Source organism: Pristiophorus japonicus, chromosome 8 (genome assembly GCF_044704955.1).
Source record: "Pristiophorus japonicus isolate sPriJap1 chromosome 8, sPriJap1.hap1, whole genome shotgun sequence".
NCBI classification, from domain to species: domain Eukaryota; kingdom Metazoa; phylum Chordata; class Chondrichthyes; family Pristiophoridae; genus Pristiophorus; species Pristiophorus japonicus.
The window spans coordinates 64,745,798-64,767,900 of NC_091984.1; the positions used below are offsets into that span (position 1 = coordinate 64,745,798).

The 22,103-nt window shown below is 42.9% G+C and overlaps 1 protein-coding gene across 3 annotated transcripts in view; it reads left to right on the top strand.

Annotated features, from left to right (window-relative positions):
- The window catches only part of eps15 (epidermal growth factor receptor pathway substrate 15), a 188,263-nt gene extending 170,672 nt beyond the window's left edge, over positions 1–17,591 (top strand). For 2 of the 3 annotated variants that reach the window (XM_070886882.1, XM_070886883.1), the window contains 4 exons: positions 4,947–5,023; positions 7,529–7,691; positions 7,960–8,135; positions 13,644–17,591. In XM_070886882.1, coding sequence (XP_070742983.1) covers positions 4,947–5,023; positions 7,529–7,691; positions 7,960–8,135; positions 13,644–13,790 — 563 coding nt within the window. In that variant the 3' untranslated portion in view covers positions 13,791–17,591. The remainder of the gene's footprint in view (positions 1–4,946; positions 5,024–7,528; positions 7,692–7,959; positions 8,136–13,643) is intronic. The other variant, XM_070886884.1, reaches the window with a different exon arrangement.
- Positions 17,592–22,103: the final 4,512 nt, after the last annotated feature.

Genomic DNA, 22,103 nt, shown 5'->3' on the forward strand with positions numbered 1-22,103 from the left:
ACCGAAAGCTTGGTCAAAGAGGTAAGTTTTAAGGAGTGTCATGAAGGAGGAAAGAGAGGTAGAGAGGTGGAGAGGTTAAGGCAGGGAGTTCCAGAGCTTGGGGCCTAGGCAATAGAAGGGCATCAATGGTTGAGCGATTTATAATCAGGGATGCTCAAGAGGGCAGAATTAGAGGAGCAGACATCTCGGGGGTAGGGGGTGTGGTGGGGGGTTTGTGGGGCTGGAGGAGATTACAGAGATAAGGAGGGGCAAGGCCATGGAGGGATTTGAAAACAAGGATGAGAATTTTGAAATCGAGGCGTTGCTTAACCAGAAGCCAATGTAGGTCAGCGAGCACAGGGGTGATGGGTGAGCAGGACTTGGTGCGAGTTAGGACATGAGTAGCTGAGTTTTGGATCACCTCTAGTTTACGTAGGGTAGAATGTGAGAGGCCAGCCAGGAGTGCATTGGAATAGTCAAGTCTAGAGGTAACAGGCATGGATGAGCACTTCAGCAGCGGATGAGCTGAGGCAAGGGCAGTGACGGGCGATGTTAGAGGTGGAAATAGGCGGTCTTCGTTATGCTGCGGATATGTGGCCCATTTCAGGGTCAAATATGACACCAAGGTTGCAAACAGTGTAGTTCAGCCTCAGACAGAAGTTGGGGCAAGGGATGGCGTCAGTGGCTAGGGAATGGAGTTTGTGGCGGGGACCGATTTGGTCTTCCCAATATTCAATTGGAGAAAATTTCTGCTCATCCAGAACTGGATGTCAGACAAGCACGTGGAAGGGTTGAAAGAACTGATAGTGAGGTAGAGCTGGGTGTCATCAGCGTACATATGCAAATTGACTTTGTGTTTCTGGTTGACCCCGAAATGAGCTTCCGACCACATCTGCGCCATCGCTAAAACTGCCTGTTTCCACCTCCAGAACATCACCCCCAACTCTGCCCTGTCTCAGCTCATCTGCTGCTGAAACTCTCATTGTTACCTCTAGACTTGGCTATTCCAATGCAGTCCTGGCCGGCCTCTCACGTCCCATTCACCCATCACTCCTGTGCTTGATGACATTGGCTCCCAGTTAAGCAATGCCTTAAGAACATCAAAATTAGTAGCAGAACTACGCCATGCATCCAAGCCCATTCAATAAAGATCATGGCTGATCTTCGACCTCAACTCCACTTTTCCGCCCAGTCCCCATAACACTTGATTCACCTGGAATCCAAATATCAATCTATCTCAGCCTTGAATATACTCATCCACTGCCCTTTGGGTAAAGAATGCCAAAGATTGACAACCCTCGGTGAGTGAAGAAATTCCTCCTCATCTCAGTCTTAAATGGCCGACCCCTTATCCTGAGACTATGCCCTCTAGTGCTAGACTCTCCAGCCAGGGGAAACAACCTCTAAGCATCTACCCGGTCAATCCCCCTCAAGTATCTTGTATGTTTCAATGAGATCACCTCTCATTCTTCTAAACTCCAGAGTATAGACCCAATATACTCAATCTCTCCTCATAGCACAACCAACCCTTTTATCCCAGGGAGCCATCTGGTGAACCTTCATTGCATTGCCTCTAAGGCAAGTATGTCCTTTCTCAGATAAGGTGACCAAAATTGTGCATAGTACTCCAGGTGCAGTCTCACCAAAGCCCTGTACAATTGTAGTAAGACTTCCTTATTGTATTCCCACCCTTGCAATAAAGACCAAAATGCCATTTGCTTTCCTAATTGCTTGCTGTTCCTGCATGCTAAATTTCTGTGTTTCCTGTATGAGGACACCTAAATCTCTGTGAACACCAACATTTAATAATTTTTCACCATCTTAAAAAAATATATTCTGTTTTACTATGCTTCCTACCAAAGTGAATATCCTCACATTATATTCCATCTGCCACCCTACGGCCCACTCACTTAACCATTGCAAGCCCTTTATGTCCTCCTCACAGCTTACTTTCCCGCCTAGCTTTGTATCATCAGAAAACTTGGATATATTGCACACGGTCCCTTCATCTAAGTCATTAATATAGATTGTAAATAGCTGAGGCTCAAGCACTGATCCTCGCAGCACCCCACTAGTTGCAGCTTGCCAACTGGAAAATGACCCTTCTCTCTTTTCTATCCATTAACCAATCCTCTATCTATGCTTAATATATTACAGCCAACCCCATGAGCCCTTATCTTACATAATAATCTTTTATCTGGCACCTTATCAAATGCCTTTTGGAAATCCAAATATACTACATCCACTGATTCTCCTTTATCTACCCTGCTAGTTACATCCTCAAAAAACTGTCATGAATTTATTAAAAACGATTACCCTTTCATAAAACCGTGTTGATTCTGCCTAATCATATTATGATTTTCTAAATGCCCCATTATCACTTCCTTAATAATGGATTCCAGCATTTTCCCGACAACTGATGTCAGGCTAACTGGCCTGTAGTTTTCTCTCTCCCTCCTTTCTTGAATAGCAGGGTTACATTTGTTACCTCCCAATCCGCTGGGACCGTTCTTCCAAATTTCCCCAGATTCTAGAACACAACCAATGCATCCACTATCTCTGTAGCCACCTCTTTTAGAACTCTAGGCTGTAGACTATCGGGTCCAGGGGATTTGTTGACTTTTAATCCCATTAGTTTCTTAAGTACTTTTTCTCTGTTGACATTAATTACTTTAAGGTCCTCACTCTTATTAGCCCCTTGACTCCCCACTATTTTTGATATGCTTTTTGTGTCTTCTACTCTTAAGATAGATGTAATGAACCGGGTGGATAAAGGGGAACCAGTGGCTATGGTGTATTTGGACTTCCAGAAGGCATTTGACAAGGTGCCACATAAAAGGTTACTGCACAAGATAAAAGTGCACGGGGTTGGGGGTAATATATTAACTTCGATAGAGGATTGGCTAACTAACAGAAAACAGAGAGTCAGGATGAATGGTTCATTCTCTGGTTGGCAACCAGTAACTAGTGGGGTGCTGCAGGGATCAGTGCTGGGACCCCAACTATTTACAATCTATATTAACGACTTGGAAGAAGGGACTGAGTGTAACGTAGTCAAGTTTGCTGACGATACAAAGATGGGAGGAAAAGCAATGTGTGAGGAGGACACAAAAAATCTGCAAAAGAACATAGGCTAAGTGAGTGGGCAAAAATTTGGCAGATGGAGTATAATGTTGGAAAGTGTGAGGTCATGCACTTTGGCAGAAAAAAATCAAAGAGTAAGTTATTATTTAAATGGAAAAAGATTGCAAAGTGCCGCAGTACAGTGGGACCTGGGGGTACTTGTGCATGAAACACAAAAGGATAATATGCAGGTACAACAAGTGATCAGGAAGGCCAATGGTATCTTGGCCTTTATTGCCAAGATGGAGTACAAAAGCAGAGAAGTCTTGCTACAGCTATATAAGGTATTGGTGAGGCCACACCTGGAATACTGAGGACAGTTTTGATTTCCATATTTACAAAAGGATATACTTGCTTTGGAGGCAGTTCAGAGAAGGTTCACTAGGTTGATTCTGGGGATGAGGGGGTTGTCTTATGAGGAAAGGTTGAGTGGGTTGGGCCTCTACTCATTGGAATTCAGAAGAATGAGAGGTGATCTCATAATCTTATACGTTTCAATAAGGGGGCTTGACAAGGTGGATGCAGAGAGGATGTTTCCACTGATGGGGGAGACTAGAACTAGAGGACATGATCTTAGAATAAGGGGCCGCCCATTTAAAACAGAAATGAAGAGAAATTTCTTCTCTTTGAGGGTTGTAAATCTGTGGAATTCGCTGCCTCAGAGAGCTGTGGAAGCTGGGACATTGAATAAATTTAAGACAGAAAAAGACAGTTTCTTAAACGATAACGGGTTATGGGGAGCGAGCGGGGAAGTAGAGCTGAATCTATGATCAGATCAGCCATGATCTAATGAATGGCGGAGCAGGCTCGAGGGGCCGTATGGCCTATTCCTGTTCCTATTTCTTATGTTTATAGTCTCTGCCATTTCCTTATTCCCTGTTATAATTTTGCGTGTCTCAGCCTCGAAAGGACCAATACCTACCTTTGCTACTCTCTTTTTACATACGTGCAAAAGAACTTACAATCTGTTTTTATATTTCTTGCTAGTTTACTCTCATTCTATTTTCTCCCTTTTTATCAATTTTTTGGTCTTTGCTGGTTTCTAAAGCTCTCCCGATCCTCAGGCTTACTACTATTCTTCGCAACATTATAAGCTGCTTCTTTTAATCTAATATTATCTTTAACTTCTTTAGTTAGCCACAGATGGTTCATTTTTCCTGTGGAGTTTTTATTTCTCAATGGCATGTTTATTCGTTGAGAATTTTGGAATATTTCTTTAAATGTTTGCCACTGATTATCTACCTTTTAATCTACCTTAGTTAACTCGCCCCTCATACCTATGTAATTGGCTTTATTTAAGTTTAAGACTCTCGTTTCCGACTGAAGCCTTGATTTTAAAATTCTCATCCTTGTTTTCAAATCCCTCCATGGCCTCGCCCCTCCCTTTCTCGGTAATCTCCTCCAGTCACACAACCCTCTGAGATATATGCACTCCTTTAATTCGGGCCTCTTGTGTATCCCGATTTTTAGCACTCCACGATTGGTGGCTGTGCCTTCAGCTGCCAAGGCCCTCTGGAATTCCATCGTTAAACTTCTCTACCCCTAAACATCTCCACCCCTCTACCTCTCTTTCCTCCTTTTAAAAAGCTCCTTAAAACCTCCCTCTTTGATCAAGCTGATGATCATCTTCCCTAATTTCTCCTTATGTGGCTCAGTGTCAGATTTTGTTTTCTATGTTAAAGGCACTATATAAATACAAGTTGTTGTTTCTATGCATTGCATTTCAGTGTTGTTGATGTGGCTGACACTTTAAATGAAGCCAATATGGGGAAAAAAATTATTTAGTTTGTTGTAATTTAACTTTACATTTTTGACAATGACATCACTATCTTTCTGTGTTTCAGTAACTGACCCTTTTGTCTCAATGTTTGGAAATGATTCGTTTGGCAGTGGGTTTGCTGATTTTAATACATTATCGCAGGTAATTCTAAATGTATAAAGAATATATAATTAGAACATTTTCTTGTTATTTTTAATCCTTTTTACAAATCCCCATGTCTCACAGTTGCTACTGTCCCTTTGTTATTAAGCTTTAGAAAATGGGCTTGATGGAATGTTGGGCTGGTTTCACTGTTGGGAATAGTGAAAGCCTCAAACATCAGTTGTCCCCCTATTTTTCAATGTTTAAATTTAGAATTTTTTTCTTTACTAAGAAAGAGATTGCTGGGGACATATATGATTTAAGAATAATTGTATTGGCAACAATGAGATGATGATGCATTATAATTAGAAGAAAGCCTTGAAGAAAAATGGGATATAAAAGCTAAAAGTACTGGAACCCTCTTTCGAACACGGCATTCTGAAGAAGCGCTGACCGTATTTTGCACTGTTATTTGTCAGGGACTTGAGTGCATCCATCTTGTGTAATTTGTAAAAGTAACTGTTGGCACTGAGGATGGCACAGCTGATTAGGACAAAACAAGCCAGTGGAACCTAAATTTAAGATAGATTTCTTTCTCTTGATCGCTCTCATTTACCATTCTGTAAGCGCATTCTCCTGCCTCTTAAGTACATCTCACACCTTGCAAATTTCTCTGACTGAAAAATGTGGGCAGCAAATCTGTTGGCAAGCCTTTTGCTATGCCACCCTTAAGCAAGTTGTCAGGAGGTATAAGTGCAATGCAGGTTCAGTTTTTCTTTTCCAGACAAAGTGAGATTCTCAAACTCCCAATGGAAAGAGCTATGTCCTAGCATTCACTCTCTGTCATAGAACATCAGTATACCAGCACATACTGCTGCTGTAAGAAATGCTTCCATTAAGATAGCACCTTATCATGTGTCTCAGAAATGTTTAAAAGAGTTTTCTATAAATATATTTGACTGAAGCTATTCTGCACGCTGCAAGATCCTGTCAGGGCAGCATTCGACTGAGTGTGGCACCAAGGAGCTTCAGTAAAACTGAATTCAATGAGGATCAGGGAGAAAACACTCCACTGGCTGGAGTTAGACCTAGCACAAAGGAAGTTGGTTGTGGTTGTAGGAGTCAAATCATCTCAGCCGCAGGACATCGCTGCAGGAGTTCCTCAGGGCAGCATCCTAGTCCCAACCATCTTCAGCTGCTTCATCAATGACATTCCCTCCATCATATGATCAGAAGTGGGGATATTTGCTGATAATTGCGCAGTGTCCAGCCACAGCTCCTCAGATAATGAAGCAGTTCATGCCCACATGCAACAAAACCTGGACAACTTCCAGGCTTGGGCTGATAAATAGCAGATAACATTCACACCACACAAGTATCAGGCAATGACCATCTGCAACAGGAGAGAGTCCAACCACCTCCCCTTAACACTCAATCGCAGCACCATCACCAAATCCTCCATTATCAACATCCTAGAACTCAACTGGACTAGCCACATAAATGCCGTGGCTGCTAGAGCAGATCAGAAGCTAGGTATTCTGCGGTATATGGTTCACCACCTGACTCCCAAAAGCCTCTCCACCATCTGCTGGGCACAAGTCAGGAGTGTGATGGAATACTCTCCACTTGTCTGGATGAGTGCAGCTACAACAACACTTAAGTTGCTCAACACCATCCAGGACAAAGCAATCCATCCACCACCTTAACCATCCATTGCCTCCATCACCGGCACATTGTGGCTGCAGTATGCACTTTCCACAAGATGTACTGCAGCAACATGACAGCATCTCCCCAACCCACAACCTCCACCACCTAGAAGGACAAGTTCAGCAGGCACATGGGAACACCATCACCTCCAACTTCCCCTCCAAGTTCCGCACCATCCCGACTTGGACGTATATCGCCGTTCTTTTATTGTCGCTGGGCCAAAAGCTTGGAACTCCCTACCTAACAGCACTGTGTGGGAGTACCTTCACCACACGGACTGTAACGGTTGAAGAAGGCGACTCACCTCCACCTTCTCAAAGGCAACTAGGGATGGGCAACAAAGCCCATATCCAGAGAATTATTTTTTTTAAAGACTCATCCTAAGGAGCAAAGTGAAAAAGGAAGTGCACCCTCAGTATCTAGGCTTTGAAGTTTCTCCAAAGAATATAAAGAAGATGCAATTATTTTTCATTCTAATCAATAAACCCCTTACACTCACTATATTTGGAGTTCTCTGGTTCGGGCACTCAACAGGGTTTGCCTGGCAGAAGCTTTCCTCCAGTTGTGAACACGGTGATAAAAAAAACGGACATGCAGTCAGTCAGGTTTTTGAAAACGGAAAGCTGCAAGAGCAGTTCTATCCAGCAATGGCTGTGAGACCATTAGAATGCAAGAGAGTAATTTGTTTAAGTCAAGCTAGTTGACCTACTGATAGACAAGTTGTAATTATTGAATTCTTTGAACATTTATGAGTTCTCTGTTGCTGTGTACACCCACCGCATGTACGTCTTTCACAGCCATAGGCTTTCCATCACTGGTAATGTTCTTCATTCTGTTTTCTCTCTGGATTGGGTTCAGTCCAACCATGCAGACCCCTTCAGTTCTGCTGCAGGAGCTGACCCTGGTAATGATGCCTTTGGAAAAAATGGATTCACAGATGAACCTGCAAAAACTGAAGAGGTGCCTCCGGCATTACCACCAAAAGTTGGCACTCCAACAAGACCCCCTCCCCCACCGCCTGGTAAGTGAATAGGAGGACTTTAAAAGTGGTATCGTTTGATTTCAAACACTAATTCTATTTCTTTTGATTAGTCAGACAAAGTTAATCAAGCATCCTTTGTTCACTGTGGGGTATTTCCTTTGTCACCCAATTTACAATGTCATTCACTTTCCCGCTCATCAAATTTCAACTGATTTGAAACTGAACCATTTCAGCTCTTTTCACCTTAAGGAATGTTGTTTTAATGGCAACGATGTTTAATAATTTTGTGTTTTTCTTTTAAATGTAGGCAAAAGGCCTTCCCTTGTAAAGTCAGAATCATCCGACTCCTTCAAGCTAAATGATCCTTTCCATCCGTATAATTCAGGGGATTCATTCCATAAAGAAAATCAGCTCGATCCATTTGCTCCTACTTCTCCAAGTAAAGGTGTTGGAGACAACACAAATTTTGCAAACTTCAATGCTGTAAGTTTGTTTGTTTGTTTGTGTGTGTTGATAATTTGCAGAGGCCTGGGAGCAAGGTTTCTGCCTGTCCTTGAGACTGGGGATGTCTCTTGGCCTGCGGAAACTTTGGGGGAGGCTGACAGTAAATTAGAAAAAAGGGGAAAGTGAACAGATTGTGCATTTTAATGTACAACTGCGTAACATAACTTGTTATAAATCTGGCAGCAGGAAAAAAAAGTAAACCATTTTGTAAAGTCCTGTCCCCTCAGTACAGATTCACACGAGGCATGTAGTGAACTCTGGATCTGCACCTTTATTTCACAGCTCTGGAATGCTGCACTTGCCTGAGACCTGTTCTTATATACCTGTCTCTTGCAAGTGCACCCCTGGTGGTAAGGTATGCTGGTGGTTGCAGGTCATACCTTATTACAGTCATGTATAGCATGTTAGGATACAGTTATATATAATAATGTAAGATGCATGACATCACCCTCCCCCAAGGTCTTATTGTCTTTATAGGTTCAGTCTCTCAGGTGGTCTACGCTCTCGCGTGGAGCGTCTGAGTTGTGGTTCAGTTGTTTGCCTTGGTGTCTGTTTTTCTTTGGGTGTGGTTGCTGGTATCTCGCCTGGGCTGTCTGTTTCGATTGGTGTGATTGTTGTTGACTCGCCTGGGCTGTCTGTTGGGATTGCCCTTTCCTCAGGTTGTTCCCTCTGTCTGTCCACCAGGTGTGGTGCGAGTTCCACATTGTAGTCTGCCTCTGGTTCTGCAATGTTGGTAAATCTGGTTTTGACTTGGTCTCCATGCCTCCGGCAGGTTTTGCCATTGTCCATTTGAACTACTAGTAGCCTGTTTCCTTCCTTGCCCGTTACTGTCCCTGCAAGCCATTTGGGACCCCTGCCATAGTTTAGTACAAACACTTTGTCCCCTATCTCATTCCATCTCCCCCTCGAATTTCTGTCATGGTACTCAGTCAGCTTACGACGCTTTGCCTCAACGATTTCGTGCATGTCTGGGAGGATTAACGAGAGCCTTGTTTTTAAAGTCCTTTTCATCAACAGTTGCGCAGGGGGGGGGATCCCAGTCAGTGAGTGCGGACGAGATCTGTATGCCAGCAGCAGTCGCGACAGGCGACCCTGCAGCGTGGGACCTTGGATTTTAAGCATGCCTTGTTTAATGATTTGCACTGCTCTCTCTGTCTGGCCGTTGGAGGCCGGCTTGAACGGTGCCGTCTTGACATGATTTATGCCGTGGTCAATTATAAAGTCTTGGAATTCTGCGCTGATGAAGCACGGACCATTGTCACTGACCAATGTGTCAGGGATTCCGTGCGTTGCAAACATGGTTGCGAGGCTCTCCACAGTGGTGGAGGTTGTGCTCGAGTTTAAAATGGTGCATTCGATCCACTTTGAAAATGCATCTACAACTACGAGGAACATTTTGCCCATGAATGGGCCCACATAGTCTACGTGCACCCGCGACCACGGTTTGGTGGGCCAGGGGCTCAGTGGAGCCTCCCTGGGGGCATTGCTGAGTTGGGCACAAATGGTGCACCTTCGGACGCAGAGCTCCAAGTCCGCGTCAATACCAGGCCACCAGACGTGGGATCTGGCTACGGCCTTCGTGAGAACGATCCCCGGGTGCTCGCGGTGGAGCTCCCGGACAAATGCCTCTCTGCCTCGCAGAGGTATGACTACTCGGCTGCCCCACATCAGGCAGTCTGCTTGTAGTAATAGCTCATGCATGCGCCTGTGAAAGGGTTTTAATTCCTCGGGGCAGGCATCACGAGCCTCTGCCCAGTCACCGGTTAGGACACATCTTTTTACTAAGGATAACGTGGGGTTGCTGGCCGTCCAGGCTCTGATTTAGCGAGCTGTCATGGGCAAACCTGTGGACTCAGAGGCATTGATTGCCATGACTATCTCACAGTCCTGTTCGTCAGACCCTTCCGTGGTCGCCAGGGGTAGCCTGCTGAGCGCGTTGGCACAGTTGTCTGTGCCTGGTCTGTGCCTTATTGTGTAGTCGTAGGACGCCAGCATGAGTGCCCACCATTGAATTCGCGCCGAGGCGTTGGCGTTTATTGCCTTGCTCTCGGATAGGAGGGACGTGAGGGGCTTGTGGTCGGTTTCTAACGCGAACTTGGCCCCGAAAAGGTATTGGTGCATCTGTCTGACACCGTATATGCACGCAAGCGCCTCCTTCTCTACCATTCCGTACCTGCGCTCCGCCCGCGAAAGTGACCTGGAGGCATAAGCTATGGGTTGTAATTTGCCCGCGCTATTGACATGTTGCAAAACGCACCCGATCCTATACGCTGACGCATCGCATGTGAGAACTAGCTTTTTACGTGGGTCAAAGAAAGTCAAAACACTGTTGGAACACAGAAGGTTGCGTACCTTATTGAAGGCGCGTTCCTGGGCGTCCCCCCAAAACCAATCGCACCCCTTCCTGAGTAGCTCGTAGAGAGGCTGCAGCAGCGTGCTTAAGTTCTGCATAAAGTTCCCAAAGTAATTGAGTAGCCCGAGAAAGGCGCGCAGTTCTGAGACATTCCAGGGCCTGGGTGCCAGGCGAATTGCTTCTGTTTTGAACTCTTGGGCGGATTCCATCAGCGGCAATCCTTCTGCCCAAAAATTCAACCTCGGGTGCGAGAAACAAGCACTTGGATTTCTTGACCCGTAGGCCTACCTGATCCAACCGCTTTAGTACTTCCTCCAAATTACGGAGATGGGAGTCGGTGTCCCTGCCCGTGATAAGTATGTCGTCTTGAAATACAACCGTCCCCGGGATGGACTTGAGCAAACTCTCCATGTTGCGCTGGAATATGGCAGCTGCCGACCTGATGCCGAATGGGCATCGATTGTACATGAAAAGGCCTCGATGTGTGTTGATGGTGGTGAGTAGCTTGGATTCCTCGGTCAATTCTTGCGTCATATACGCAGATGTGAGGTCTAATTTTGAGAAAAGTTTACCTCCAGTCAATGTGGCAAATAAGTCCTCCGCTCTGGGCAGCGGGTACTGGTCCTGTAGGGAGACTCTGTTTATGGTAGATTTGTAGTCCCCACAGATTCGTACGGATCCATCAGGCTTCATGACTGGGATGATGGGACTTGCCCAGTCGCTAAATTCCACAGGTGATATAATGCCTTCCCGTAGAAACCTGTCGAGTTCATGTTCAATCTTTTCCTTCATCACATAGGGTACAGCTCTGGCCTTGTGATGGACTGGTCTAGCATCCTGTGTGATGTAGATTTTGACTTTGGCCCCTTTGAAAGTGTCCACACCTGGCTGAAAGAGATGTTCAAATCGCTTTATAACTGTTGAGCAGGAGGTCCCTTTCTCTAATGACATGGCATGGACATCATCCCATTTCCAGTTTAGCTTTGCCAGCCAGCTTCTCCCCAGGAGTGCTGGGGGGAGTCTCCGGGGACAGTCCACAGGGGAAGTCGGTTCACTGTCCCTTTGTGTGTGACTGAGAGCATGGCGCTGCCGAGGACTGATACGATTTCTTTGGTATAGGTCCTTAGTGTGGTGTCGACCCTTGTGAGTTTTGGTCTGTCTCTTTTATGCGGCCACAGTTGTTCAAATTGTTGAGCGCCTATGAGAGATTGACTTGCTCCCGTATCCAGCTCCATGTTGACAGATATCCCGTTGAGTAGGACCCTCATCATTATAGGAAGCGTCCTGTTATGGAGCAGCAGCCATTGATCGTGTTGACCCGCTGTACACCGGTGTCCCGGGTACTGTCCCCACCATCTTCTGGTCCGCTTACCGACCAATCCGATTCGTATACCAGCCGAGCTGCCGTTTTTTTGCACATGCGGGCCAAATGCCCTGTATATTCACAATTTCTGCAAACAGCCTGCTGAAATCGACATCCCCTTGACGCGTGCCCACCCCCACACATCCAGCACAGACCTGTTCCATTGTTCAAAGAATGAGCTGCGTCTGGCTGATCTCTCTTGAGCTTCTCTCAGTTTGTAGTTGATTGCTCGCATTGTGGGTTGATGAGGTGTGAACGGCCGTTCCTGTGGCACTTGATGGCTTCTGCCTGCTGTCGAGAGCCTGTTCTCCCGGTTTTGTCTATGTGTGGGGGTAGCAGCTTGTTTAGTGCTGTGAACTTGTTCTTCCGATATTTCGTTAGTTGTCGTACCTGCATTGTAAATCAACCTCGTTTCTTCTTCCCCTACCAAGAATGTCTGTGTAACCATGCTGCTGCCTCTAAGGTCAGGTTCTTGGTCTCTGAGCTTTCGGAATATGCCTGCGTGGCCTATTCCTTCAATGAAAAAGTCTCTCAGCATTTCTCTCCTCAGTTCATCGGAGAACTCACATAAACTAGCCAGCCTCCGAAGTTCCGCCACGAAGTCGGGTATGCTCTGGCCCACATAGCGTCTGTAGTTGTAGAACCTGTGTTTGGCCATGTGTAGGCTGCTCGCTGGCTTCAGGTGGTCTCTTACCAGTGTGCTCAATTCTTCAAACGACTTGCTTGCTGGTTTCTCGGGTGCCAGCAGATCCTTCATTAAAGCGTATATTTTCGAGCCACAGCTGGTCAAGAGATGGGCTCTTCTCTTGTCTGCCTTATCGTCGCCTAACCAGTCTTTGGTTACAAAGCTTTGCTGGAGCCTTTCTATAAAGTCCTCCCAATTGTCTCCCGCATTGTAATTTTCATCTGATCCGTTGTTCGCCATTCTGTGGATTCTGTAATCCCGTAACCCGTCGCCACTGTAAAGTCCTGTCCGCTCAGTACAGATTCACACGAGGCATGTAGTGAAGTCAAGGTCACTCTGGACCTGCACCTTTATTTCACACTCTGGAATGCTGCACTTGCCTGAGACCTGTCCTTATATACCTGTCTCTTGCAAGTGCACCCCTGGTGGTAAGGTATGCTGGTGCTTACAGGTCATATCTTATTACAGTCATGTATAGCATGTTAGGATACAGTTATATATAATAATGTAAGAAACATGACAAATTTGACCTCAGAGGGCAACTCAACTCAAACAAGTACTTTTTGTTCTGTATTTTCCCGTTCATAGAGAAAAATACCAATGAAAATATTGATGCTTTGGAAAAGCTGGTCAATTTTCTGAACCACATGGAGACTCTAGTTAAGTCTCCTTCCCCATAACGTTGCTGTGTGTATCGCTGTGCACCTCAAACTGACTGCATCAGAAACAACTGCGTCTATAACTTTGGAGTGGCATAAATTCGATCTGGAGCCATTCAACCCTGAGCAACTGTTGATTCGCAATGCAGAATTGCCAGTTTTGTAGCCAATGCTGTTGGGCTAGGTTATAAACTGGTGCCAGCAGAGGCAGCACTTGTATTTGTTGCCAACTCACTGAAATCTATATAGGTGTAAAGGTAAACTGACTTTAATTTTGAACACCTTTGGAGACAGCAGCATTACCTTATTAATATATCAGTACTGCCACTGTTTTTAATGCAAAATACATTGACAATTCATTGTATTCGATCTGTCTGTAAGAAATAATCTGTAGTTTTCCTGCTCAGTCCTGTTTTGAATGTTTCAGTACCCCAGTGAGGAAGACCAGATAGAGTGGGCCAAAAGGGAAAGCGAACGAGCAGAGAAGGAGCGACTAGCGAGACTAAACCAGCAAGAACAAGAGGATTTGGAACTGGCTATAGCACTCAGTAAATCTGAAATATCTGAAGCATGAATAACTCTGATGTGGTCCTCCGTGTTACTGGTCGCCATGACTCACCTAACCAACCCTATTCTTACTAATGACAATTTACGTAGAAGCTACCTAAAGTAACTTTGACAATACTGGAAACTCTTACATGAAATTATTAGTTTGTTACTGAAGAGTCTTGTACCGGACTTGGACCAATGTGGTGAAACCTATTAATTCAGAACCATTAAATAACCTTTATCCTGTATATGTAAAAAGAAAGCAATGTACAAGCTAAATACTGATGCAAACCTGTATTAAATGCCATCAATTCAGTTCTAATTTTACTACTTTGCATTGTTGGGTAATGGAGCATACCATCTCAGCAGCTTCCTGTTCAAATAATATTGTCCAATAGGATACACAAGCCATTGAACAGCTGTATATATTTACACCTACTTAGTTACAAAGATTTTTAAAATCATAAACTTTTCAAGTGTAGCACATTAACTGTTTCTGTAACCATCAGTTGCTGACAATATATAACTGTATAGAGCATCCGTTTCAGGATACTTGCTGAAACTGCTGCTGTAAGTTAAACGTGTGCACTGCTAAACTTTTTACTGGCTTTATTTTTTTAACTTGTCAGTTTATAAATTTTAAGTGACATTCCTTTTATGTTCATGTGAAATTGCTGACTGTCTGGATAAATAAATAAACATAAATAAAATAAGCTTATGTAAAGATATTCTGTTGAATCCACTGGAATGCAGTATCCTGGATCCAGCCAACTGCATCTGCCCTGTTCAGTAAAGGTCTACGAATTCACAGTTGGTTTTCCCAGTTTATATTTGTTTGACTGAAGTCTCCCATCAAAATAGCTTTCAGGATCTAGTATACCCATGCTATCTCATCATAAGTGCAATCTGTCTTCTCCTAATGCTGACCTAGTGATCTGTAGCAGTCTCCTGGTGCTAACCTGCATTTTTTTTTTGCATTGGAGGTGTCTAACTAGAGTAGTTAATTTTGTAGCTTTCTACCTCCCACAGAATCAACTTCGTTTACCTTCCATGCTACACACTCTCCTTTTTCTGTCCACTCTGTCTTTGCTAAAAACTTTTCTATTGCTGCCTCAATGTTCCTCAAGTTTTTGTCCTTATTTGGTTTATGTGTAGCCTAGCTATTGTGAAAGGGTTCCCAGTTTTGAAGGTAGCATTTTCTCTCACCTGCTGCCAGTCACTTGTTTACCTCTCCACTTTTTTGGTGAACTCCAAAATATAATTTCCCAAATACTGGAAGTATACCAGAGAACATTACTTTGCATCCTCTATCTTTGAGACTTCAGCCAATTATATGTGGCTTTTACAGCTTATAAATTATTTTACCCATATGTTATTTACCCCTATGTGGACCTGCAGCTCTGGAACCTTGCTTGTTCCTTTTAGTATCATAGAAACATAGAAAATAGATGCAGGATTAGGCCATTCAGTCCTTCGAGCCTGCACCGCCATTCAATGAGTTCATGGTTGAACATGCAACTTCAGTACCCCATTCCTGCTTTCTCGCCATACCCCTTGATCCCCCTAGTAGTAAGGACTACATCTAACTCCTTTTTGAATATATTTAGTGAATTGACCTCAACAACTTTCTGTGGTAGAGAATTCCACAGGTTAACCACACTCTGGGTGAAGAAGTTTCTCCTCATCTCGGTCCTAAATGGCTTACCCCTTATCCTTAGACTGTGACCTCTGGTTCTGGACTTCCCCAACATTGGGAACATTCTTCCTGCATCTAACCTGTCTAAACCCGTCAGAATTTTAAACGTTTCTATGAGATCCCCTCTCATTCAACTCCAGTGAATACAAGCCCAGTTGATCCAGTCTTTCTTGATATGTCAGTCCCGCCATCCCGGGAATCAGTCTGGTGAACCTTCGCTGCACTCCCTCAATAGCAAGAATGTCCTTCCTCAAGTTAGGAGACCAAAACTGTACACAATACTCCAGGTGTGGCCTCACCAAGGCCTTGTACAACTGTAGTAACACCTCCCTGCCCCTGTACTCAAATCCCCTCGCTATGAAGGCCAACATGCCATTTGCTTTCTTAACCGCCTGCTGTACCTGCATGCCAACCTTCAATGACTGATGTACCATGACAACCAGGTCTCGTTGCACCTCCCCTTTTCCTAATCTGTCACCATTCAGATAATAGTCTGTCTCTCTGTTTTTACCACCAAAGTGGATAACCTCACATTTATCCACATTATACTTCATCTGCCATGCATTTGCCCACTCACCTCACCTATCCAAGTCACTCTGCAGCCTCATAGCATCCTCCTCGCAGCTCACACTGCCACCCAACTGACTTTTCTTCAATATCTATTGCACTAGCTCCAGTAGACAACTCACTATCATGTAGGTTTGGTCCTTATGACGTATGTGGCTATTCACTTTCCTGAGTGAAGAATCATCTACGATTACAGTCTTACTCTGCCCTGCAAGCTGCATCTTTGCCCAAGCTGTCCTCTCTAGTTTTCTAACTACCTTTCCTTCTACGATCTTAATACATTCAGTAATGATGCACAATGCTTTGTATCTGTTTGCTAATATAGCTTCACAGGCTTTTCGAACTTGCTTCATTTACACATCTTAATTCACCTATTTCTTTAGCGTCCTTCATCACTTGTAGCACTGTCTTGACAATGCTGTTCCTGACTATGCTGGTCTCTAACTTCAATCCTTAAAAATTCACTATCAAAGTCTAATGCTAGTCTGGATATATCACTTCCCTGATATGACTTGCTGAATCTATTACAATCCATTCACAATCCCCTTTTCTCTCTGCCCGTGCAAGTTCCTGGAACTTGCTGTCTAAACATAACTTTTTTTTAACTTTACTGATAGAACAATTTCTACACCTCTTCTCCATCTATTGTTATCTTGGTGTCCTGTTTGTGAACATCCCACATGAAACCCATAACATTTTTCTCAGCTATTTCCCTTTTGTGTCATATTTCTCCCAATGTGCCCTTTTAGTATTATTTTTACTCCAGGTGTTTCCTTTTGATTTTATTTTGTCCATACCCCTTTTAAATTACTCCCCTTGGGTATTTTCTTTTACTTTTAACTCTGCCTTTCTGAAAATTCAGTGCTTTCTTTATTGAACTTCATACTGCCTTTTTTTAAGATTTTTTTTTTACTGTAGCAGTCCTGTTTTCGTGCTTTCACTCCCTTTGTTTTCATTGCTTTCTCAGAAACTGTGCCATGCTGTTCCTGAGGCTGATGCTAGTAGCCTCCGAGTGTACCTTCCACCTTAAACTTTTGATGTAAACTTTAACCATTTTGGTGTCTCTCCGCCTCGATGTATTAGGATTTGTGATTTTAGATCATTGGAGCTTTCCAAGGTTGTAATCATGCCAGTGACCAGGAGCAGTCACTATCTTAATCTTCACAATGGTGAATAGCTGACAGTTTCAAACTTGCCATGTGCTGATGATCAATCAAACAAACCAGATGTGATTATCAGTAGAGTAGGTTACAGAAATTGATGAGTATACTTGGTAGAGATTAATCGAATTGTTTTACTCTCATAACTCATTGGTTTCATATTTGAACTAAAATGGATCATTTGAAACTTCAAGAGGGTGGCAGTCTCTACGAGTGGCTCCTGATAGGAAAGCCGAATTAGCTTAAACAGAGCTGTAGGCACCCCTTGAGATAACTGTCAGAACAAAAAAAGCATAGTGCGAATGAATGCCCAAAGACTATCTAAATGTACTCATTTGGGTAATGTACTGTGTTAATGTCAATTGTTTTGTAAATTTGATTGTAATTTCAGAAAAATCAGGTATCTGTGATTAAACCAATATCTGCTATTGACATCTATTGCAAAATAGCTGACTTGTGTGATATTAGTACTTCAGCTGTTTATACATTGGGGGTGATGGCCTTCGTCAACAGACTACCTAAGGTTCATTCCGCTTGTTTGGTTGGACATTATACAGATAAACTGTATACAAGGATGTTAAAGTTACACAAAGATCAGACAACTATCTTTGCAAATGCAGCTGTACCAGTGGTGGAGGCCCATTATTGTCTGGATATGTTCCAAAAAAACTGTTGCCAGCAGATTCTGGAAAAGGATTTGGGTGTTCATATCCAATCATCAGTAAAATCTAGTGCACAAGAACAAAAAGTAATCACAAAGGCTAATGGAATGTTGGCCTTAATTGCAAGGGAGTTGAAATTTAAAAGTAAGGAAGTGATGTTTCAGTTGTACAGAGCCTTGGTCAGACTCCTGGAGTACTGCGTTCAGTTTTGGACAGCAAATCTCAGGAACTATATTGGCCTTGGAGTGGGTGCAGTGAAGATTCACCAGAATGATACCAGGGCTTAAAGGGTTAAATTATGAGGACAAGTTGAATAAACTTGGCTGCATTCCCTTGGGTTTAGAAGGTTGAGGGGTGATCTAATCGAGGTGTATAAAACGACAAAGGGATTCGATACTGTAAATACAGGGTAACTAGTTCCTCTGGTGGGGGAATGAAAACATGGGAATAATCTCAAAATTAGAGCTTAGGCTATTTAGGAGTGAAATCAAGAAGCACTTTTTTACCCCAAAAGGGTAATGGAAATCTGGACTTGGTTCCCCAAAAGGCTGTGGATACTGGGTCAGTTGAATTTTCCAGACCGAGATTGATAGATGTTTGTTAGGTAGGGGTATTCAAGGGGTGTGGTGCAAAGGGGTAAATGGAGTTGATGTACAGATCAACCACGATCTAATAGAATGGTGGAACAAGGTTTGAGGGGTTGAATGGCCTACTATTCTTGTGTTCCTAACAGCTGTCTTGAAGTCTTTCACACAAAATGGAGTCTTTCACATAAAAATTGATTATTTAATATAATCTAGTGCTAACTTTTATGAAGTATGGGAACATGAGAACTACATATAATACACAATTCACAGAGCTACTATGAATTTGTACATGTGTGACTCAGTTATATACAAGCACAAGTACAAGATATTTTTGAATTATCACTATCCTGGAAGAATAGTGCAATAAGTGATGCTACTGCTATACAGCACTTGAAGAAACTGGTGGACTTCCAATTAGAACCACATTCAAACCTTATTTTTGCTGGAGATTTGTACTCTGGTTCCTCTGGAGGGTGAGATTTGCTGCCCACATAGTTTATCTGGGGAGAAGGAGAGGAAACTGACTTTGGAACGATCCCATTTCTGTTTGTCTATCACTGCCAAAGAGTGATAGTTCCACAGTAAATGTTTGATCAAGATGCACGATATTTTGTGAGCTGAAAAATTTGATAAGATACAGAGGTTCAAAATTATACTTGTATACAATTGCTATGTAATTTCTGCGAGCGGGTGTTGCTTATTTTAACTATTGCTCAGCATCCGTGTTCTATAATTAAATATTATACATTTCCAACATAGTTCAAAAGCAACCAACAAATTAGAATTTTGACTTGGCCCATACGCAGTATTGATTTGGAAAGGACTGATCGTGACACCGCTTTGAGGTTGCCTTGAAACCTTGTGGAAGGAAATTAACATTTTATATTCTACAATAGCATGTGTTATCAGGTCACATTGGCATCTTGTGATCTTGATGTCGCATGACCCCTATTTATAACTTTGAGAAACAGATAACCTTTTCATCATTCTTATGGTTAGCTTATTTTGTTTACTTTTTTAAAATGTTGCATCTTTCTTACTGAAGCAATTTTTTCAGAAATTGGTCTTTTTTCCACAAATGTTTCAGAATTATTTAAAGTCGATAGTACAGCCCTTAAGATGTATTTTTTTTTAAATATAAAATATAGTATTCTTGCCTCCATGCAGGTAACTTTTTAGACCAGATCAATGTTGCAGTTTATTAATTCAAGATCACAATATAAATATTGATGAAGTAGCCCATTCAGCCCATCTTAATTGATTCCATCCTAAAGATCCAACAATCTCCCCATTTGTGGCATCCAGTTACTTATTTAATAAGTCAGGATATTACTTCATCCTTAAGTCCATTCCAATTTTGATCATTCTTTGTGAAGAATTTCCTGACGTTAGTTCCAAATTTTCTGTTTACCAGTTTGAACTTGTCACATTGTCCTAACCTTGTAATTTAGTTTGAAGTAATTTTCCAGATCTACCTTTTCTATATCGTGCACTATATTAACGCTGTACACGGTCACCTCTTAGTTATCTTCTATGAATGCTGAAAAGTCCGAGTTTCTGCAGTATTTTGTCATTATCACTGACACTAGTTCTTCTCTGCATTGCCTGCAGAGTTTGAATGTTGCCCTAGTCTTAGTAACCAGAATTGGACATAGAACTCAAGTTGTGATCTGACCAGAACATGACTTCTTCTGACTTGTTTAGTATTCTATTGATGATTGCTGCTCTGCAGTGGTTGGACATGTTGAGCATTGAGTCTACCAGGGCCCTTGGAACCCTTTCAACTTCAATATCATTGATGGAGTAAAAGTAATGTCCAATTTTTCTTCCGATGTGCAGTACTTTATACTTGTCATTATTAAATCTCATCTGCCATTGCTCCCTCTGCTTACATATTTTGCCAGACTTATTTTGTATTTCTTGAGTTGTCACCTCAGAATCAAATGTCCTTCCTAAATTGGTGGTATTTGCAGCTTTGCCCAATTTGCTTTGAGCTTCTGAATCTAATGCATTGATGCAAATTAAAACCGTAATTATTACAGCACCAATTCCTGGGGTTAGCCCACTCAACTCCACCCCCACCTAATGCCTGATTTGTATCTGCTGTTTTTATCTATTCCTAATGTTTTCGCTGAATTCCCACCACTGAGCTTGCCTAATATTTTGTTTTTAATTTTGTCAAATATTTTTTGATAGTCTAGGTGTGCCGGGTTATAGGGCTTCCCATAGTCCATTTGAGAATGTTACCACCTCGAAAAAGTCAATGAAATTGATCGGGCAGAACCTTTCTCTTGAACAAAAGCAAAAAGTAGATAAATCGCCAGGCTTGGATGAAATGTATCCATGGCTGTTCAGAGAAGCAAGACAGGAAATAGCGGAGGCTCCAACCATCATTTTCCAATCCTCTCCGGCTACAGGCATGGTGCTGGAGAATGAGAGGACTGCTAACGTTGTAATGTTGTTTAAAAAGGGAGACAGGTATACACCAAGTAATTACAGGCCAGTCAGTCTAACCTCCGTGATGAGCAAATGATTGCAAAAAATTCTGACAGTATTAATTGTCATTTTAAAAGGCACGGATTAATCAAGGACAGTCAGCATGGATTTGTTAAGGGAAGGTAGTGTCTGACTAGATTGACATTTTTTGAGAAGGTAATGAGGGTTGATGAGGGTAGTGCATTTGATGTAGTGTATATGGATTTTAGCAAGGCTTTTGATAAGGTCCCACATGGCAGACCGATCATGAAAGTTAAAGCCCATGGGATCCAAGGCAAAGTGGCAAGTTGGCCAACAAAGAGCTATCCAGCCTAATCCCACTTTCCAGCTCTTGGTCCGTAGCCTTGTAGATTACAGCACTTCAAGTGCATCCAAGTATTTTTTAAATGTGGTGAGTGTTTCTGCCTCTACCACCCTTTCAGGCAGTGAGTTCCAGACCCTCACCACCCTCTGGGTGAAAAAATGTCCCCTCAAAACCCCTCTAAACTTCCTACTAATTACTTTAAATCTATGCCCCCTGGTTGTTGACCCCTTTGTTAATCCACTTCCTATCCACTCTAGGCTTCCCATAATTTTATACACCTCAATAAGGTTTCCCCTCAGTGATGGGTAGGTACTCAAATCTGTAACTTTCTAAATGAAGATTTATCCTGTCCCTCAGAATTTTTTCCAATAATTTTCCCACCACCGAGGTTAGGCTGACTGGCCTGTAATTACATGGTCTATCCCTTTCTCCCCTTTTAAACAATCGTACGACGTTAGCAGTCCTCCCGCACCTCACCTGTAGCCAGAGAGATTTGGAAAATGTTGGTCACAGAATCTACTATTTCCTCTTTTGCTTCTCTTAACAGCCTGGGATACATTTCATCCGGGCCTGGGGATTTATCCGTTTTAAAAGCTGTTAAACCATTTAATACTTCCTCGCTCTCTATCTTTCCACTCACTTTCTCCAAATTAAAGACTTTGCTATGGAAACCCACATGGGTCCTAGCTATGCCTGCCTTTTCGTGGGATATGTGGAACATGCTTTGTTCCAGTCCTACTCGGGTCCCCTCCCTCACTTTTTCCGGTACATTGATGACTGTATTGATGCCGTTTCCTGCTCTCGCCCTGAACTAGAAAATTTAATTCACTTTGCATCCAATTTTCACCCTTCCCTCACCTTCACAT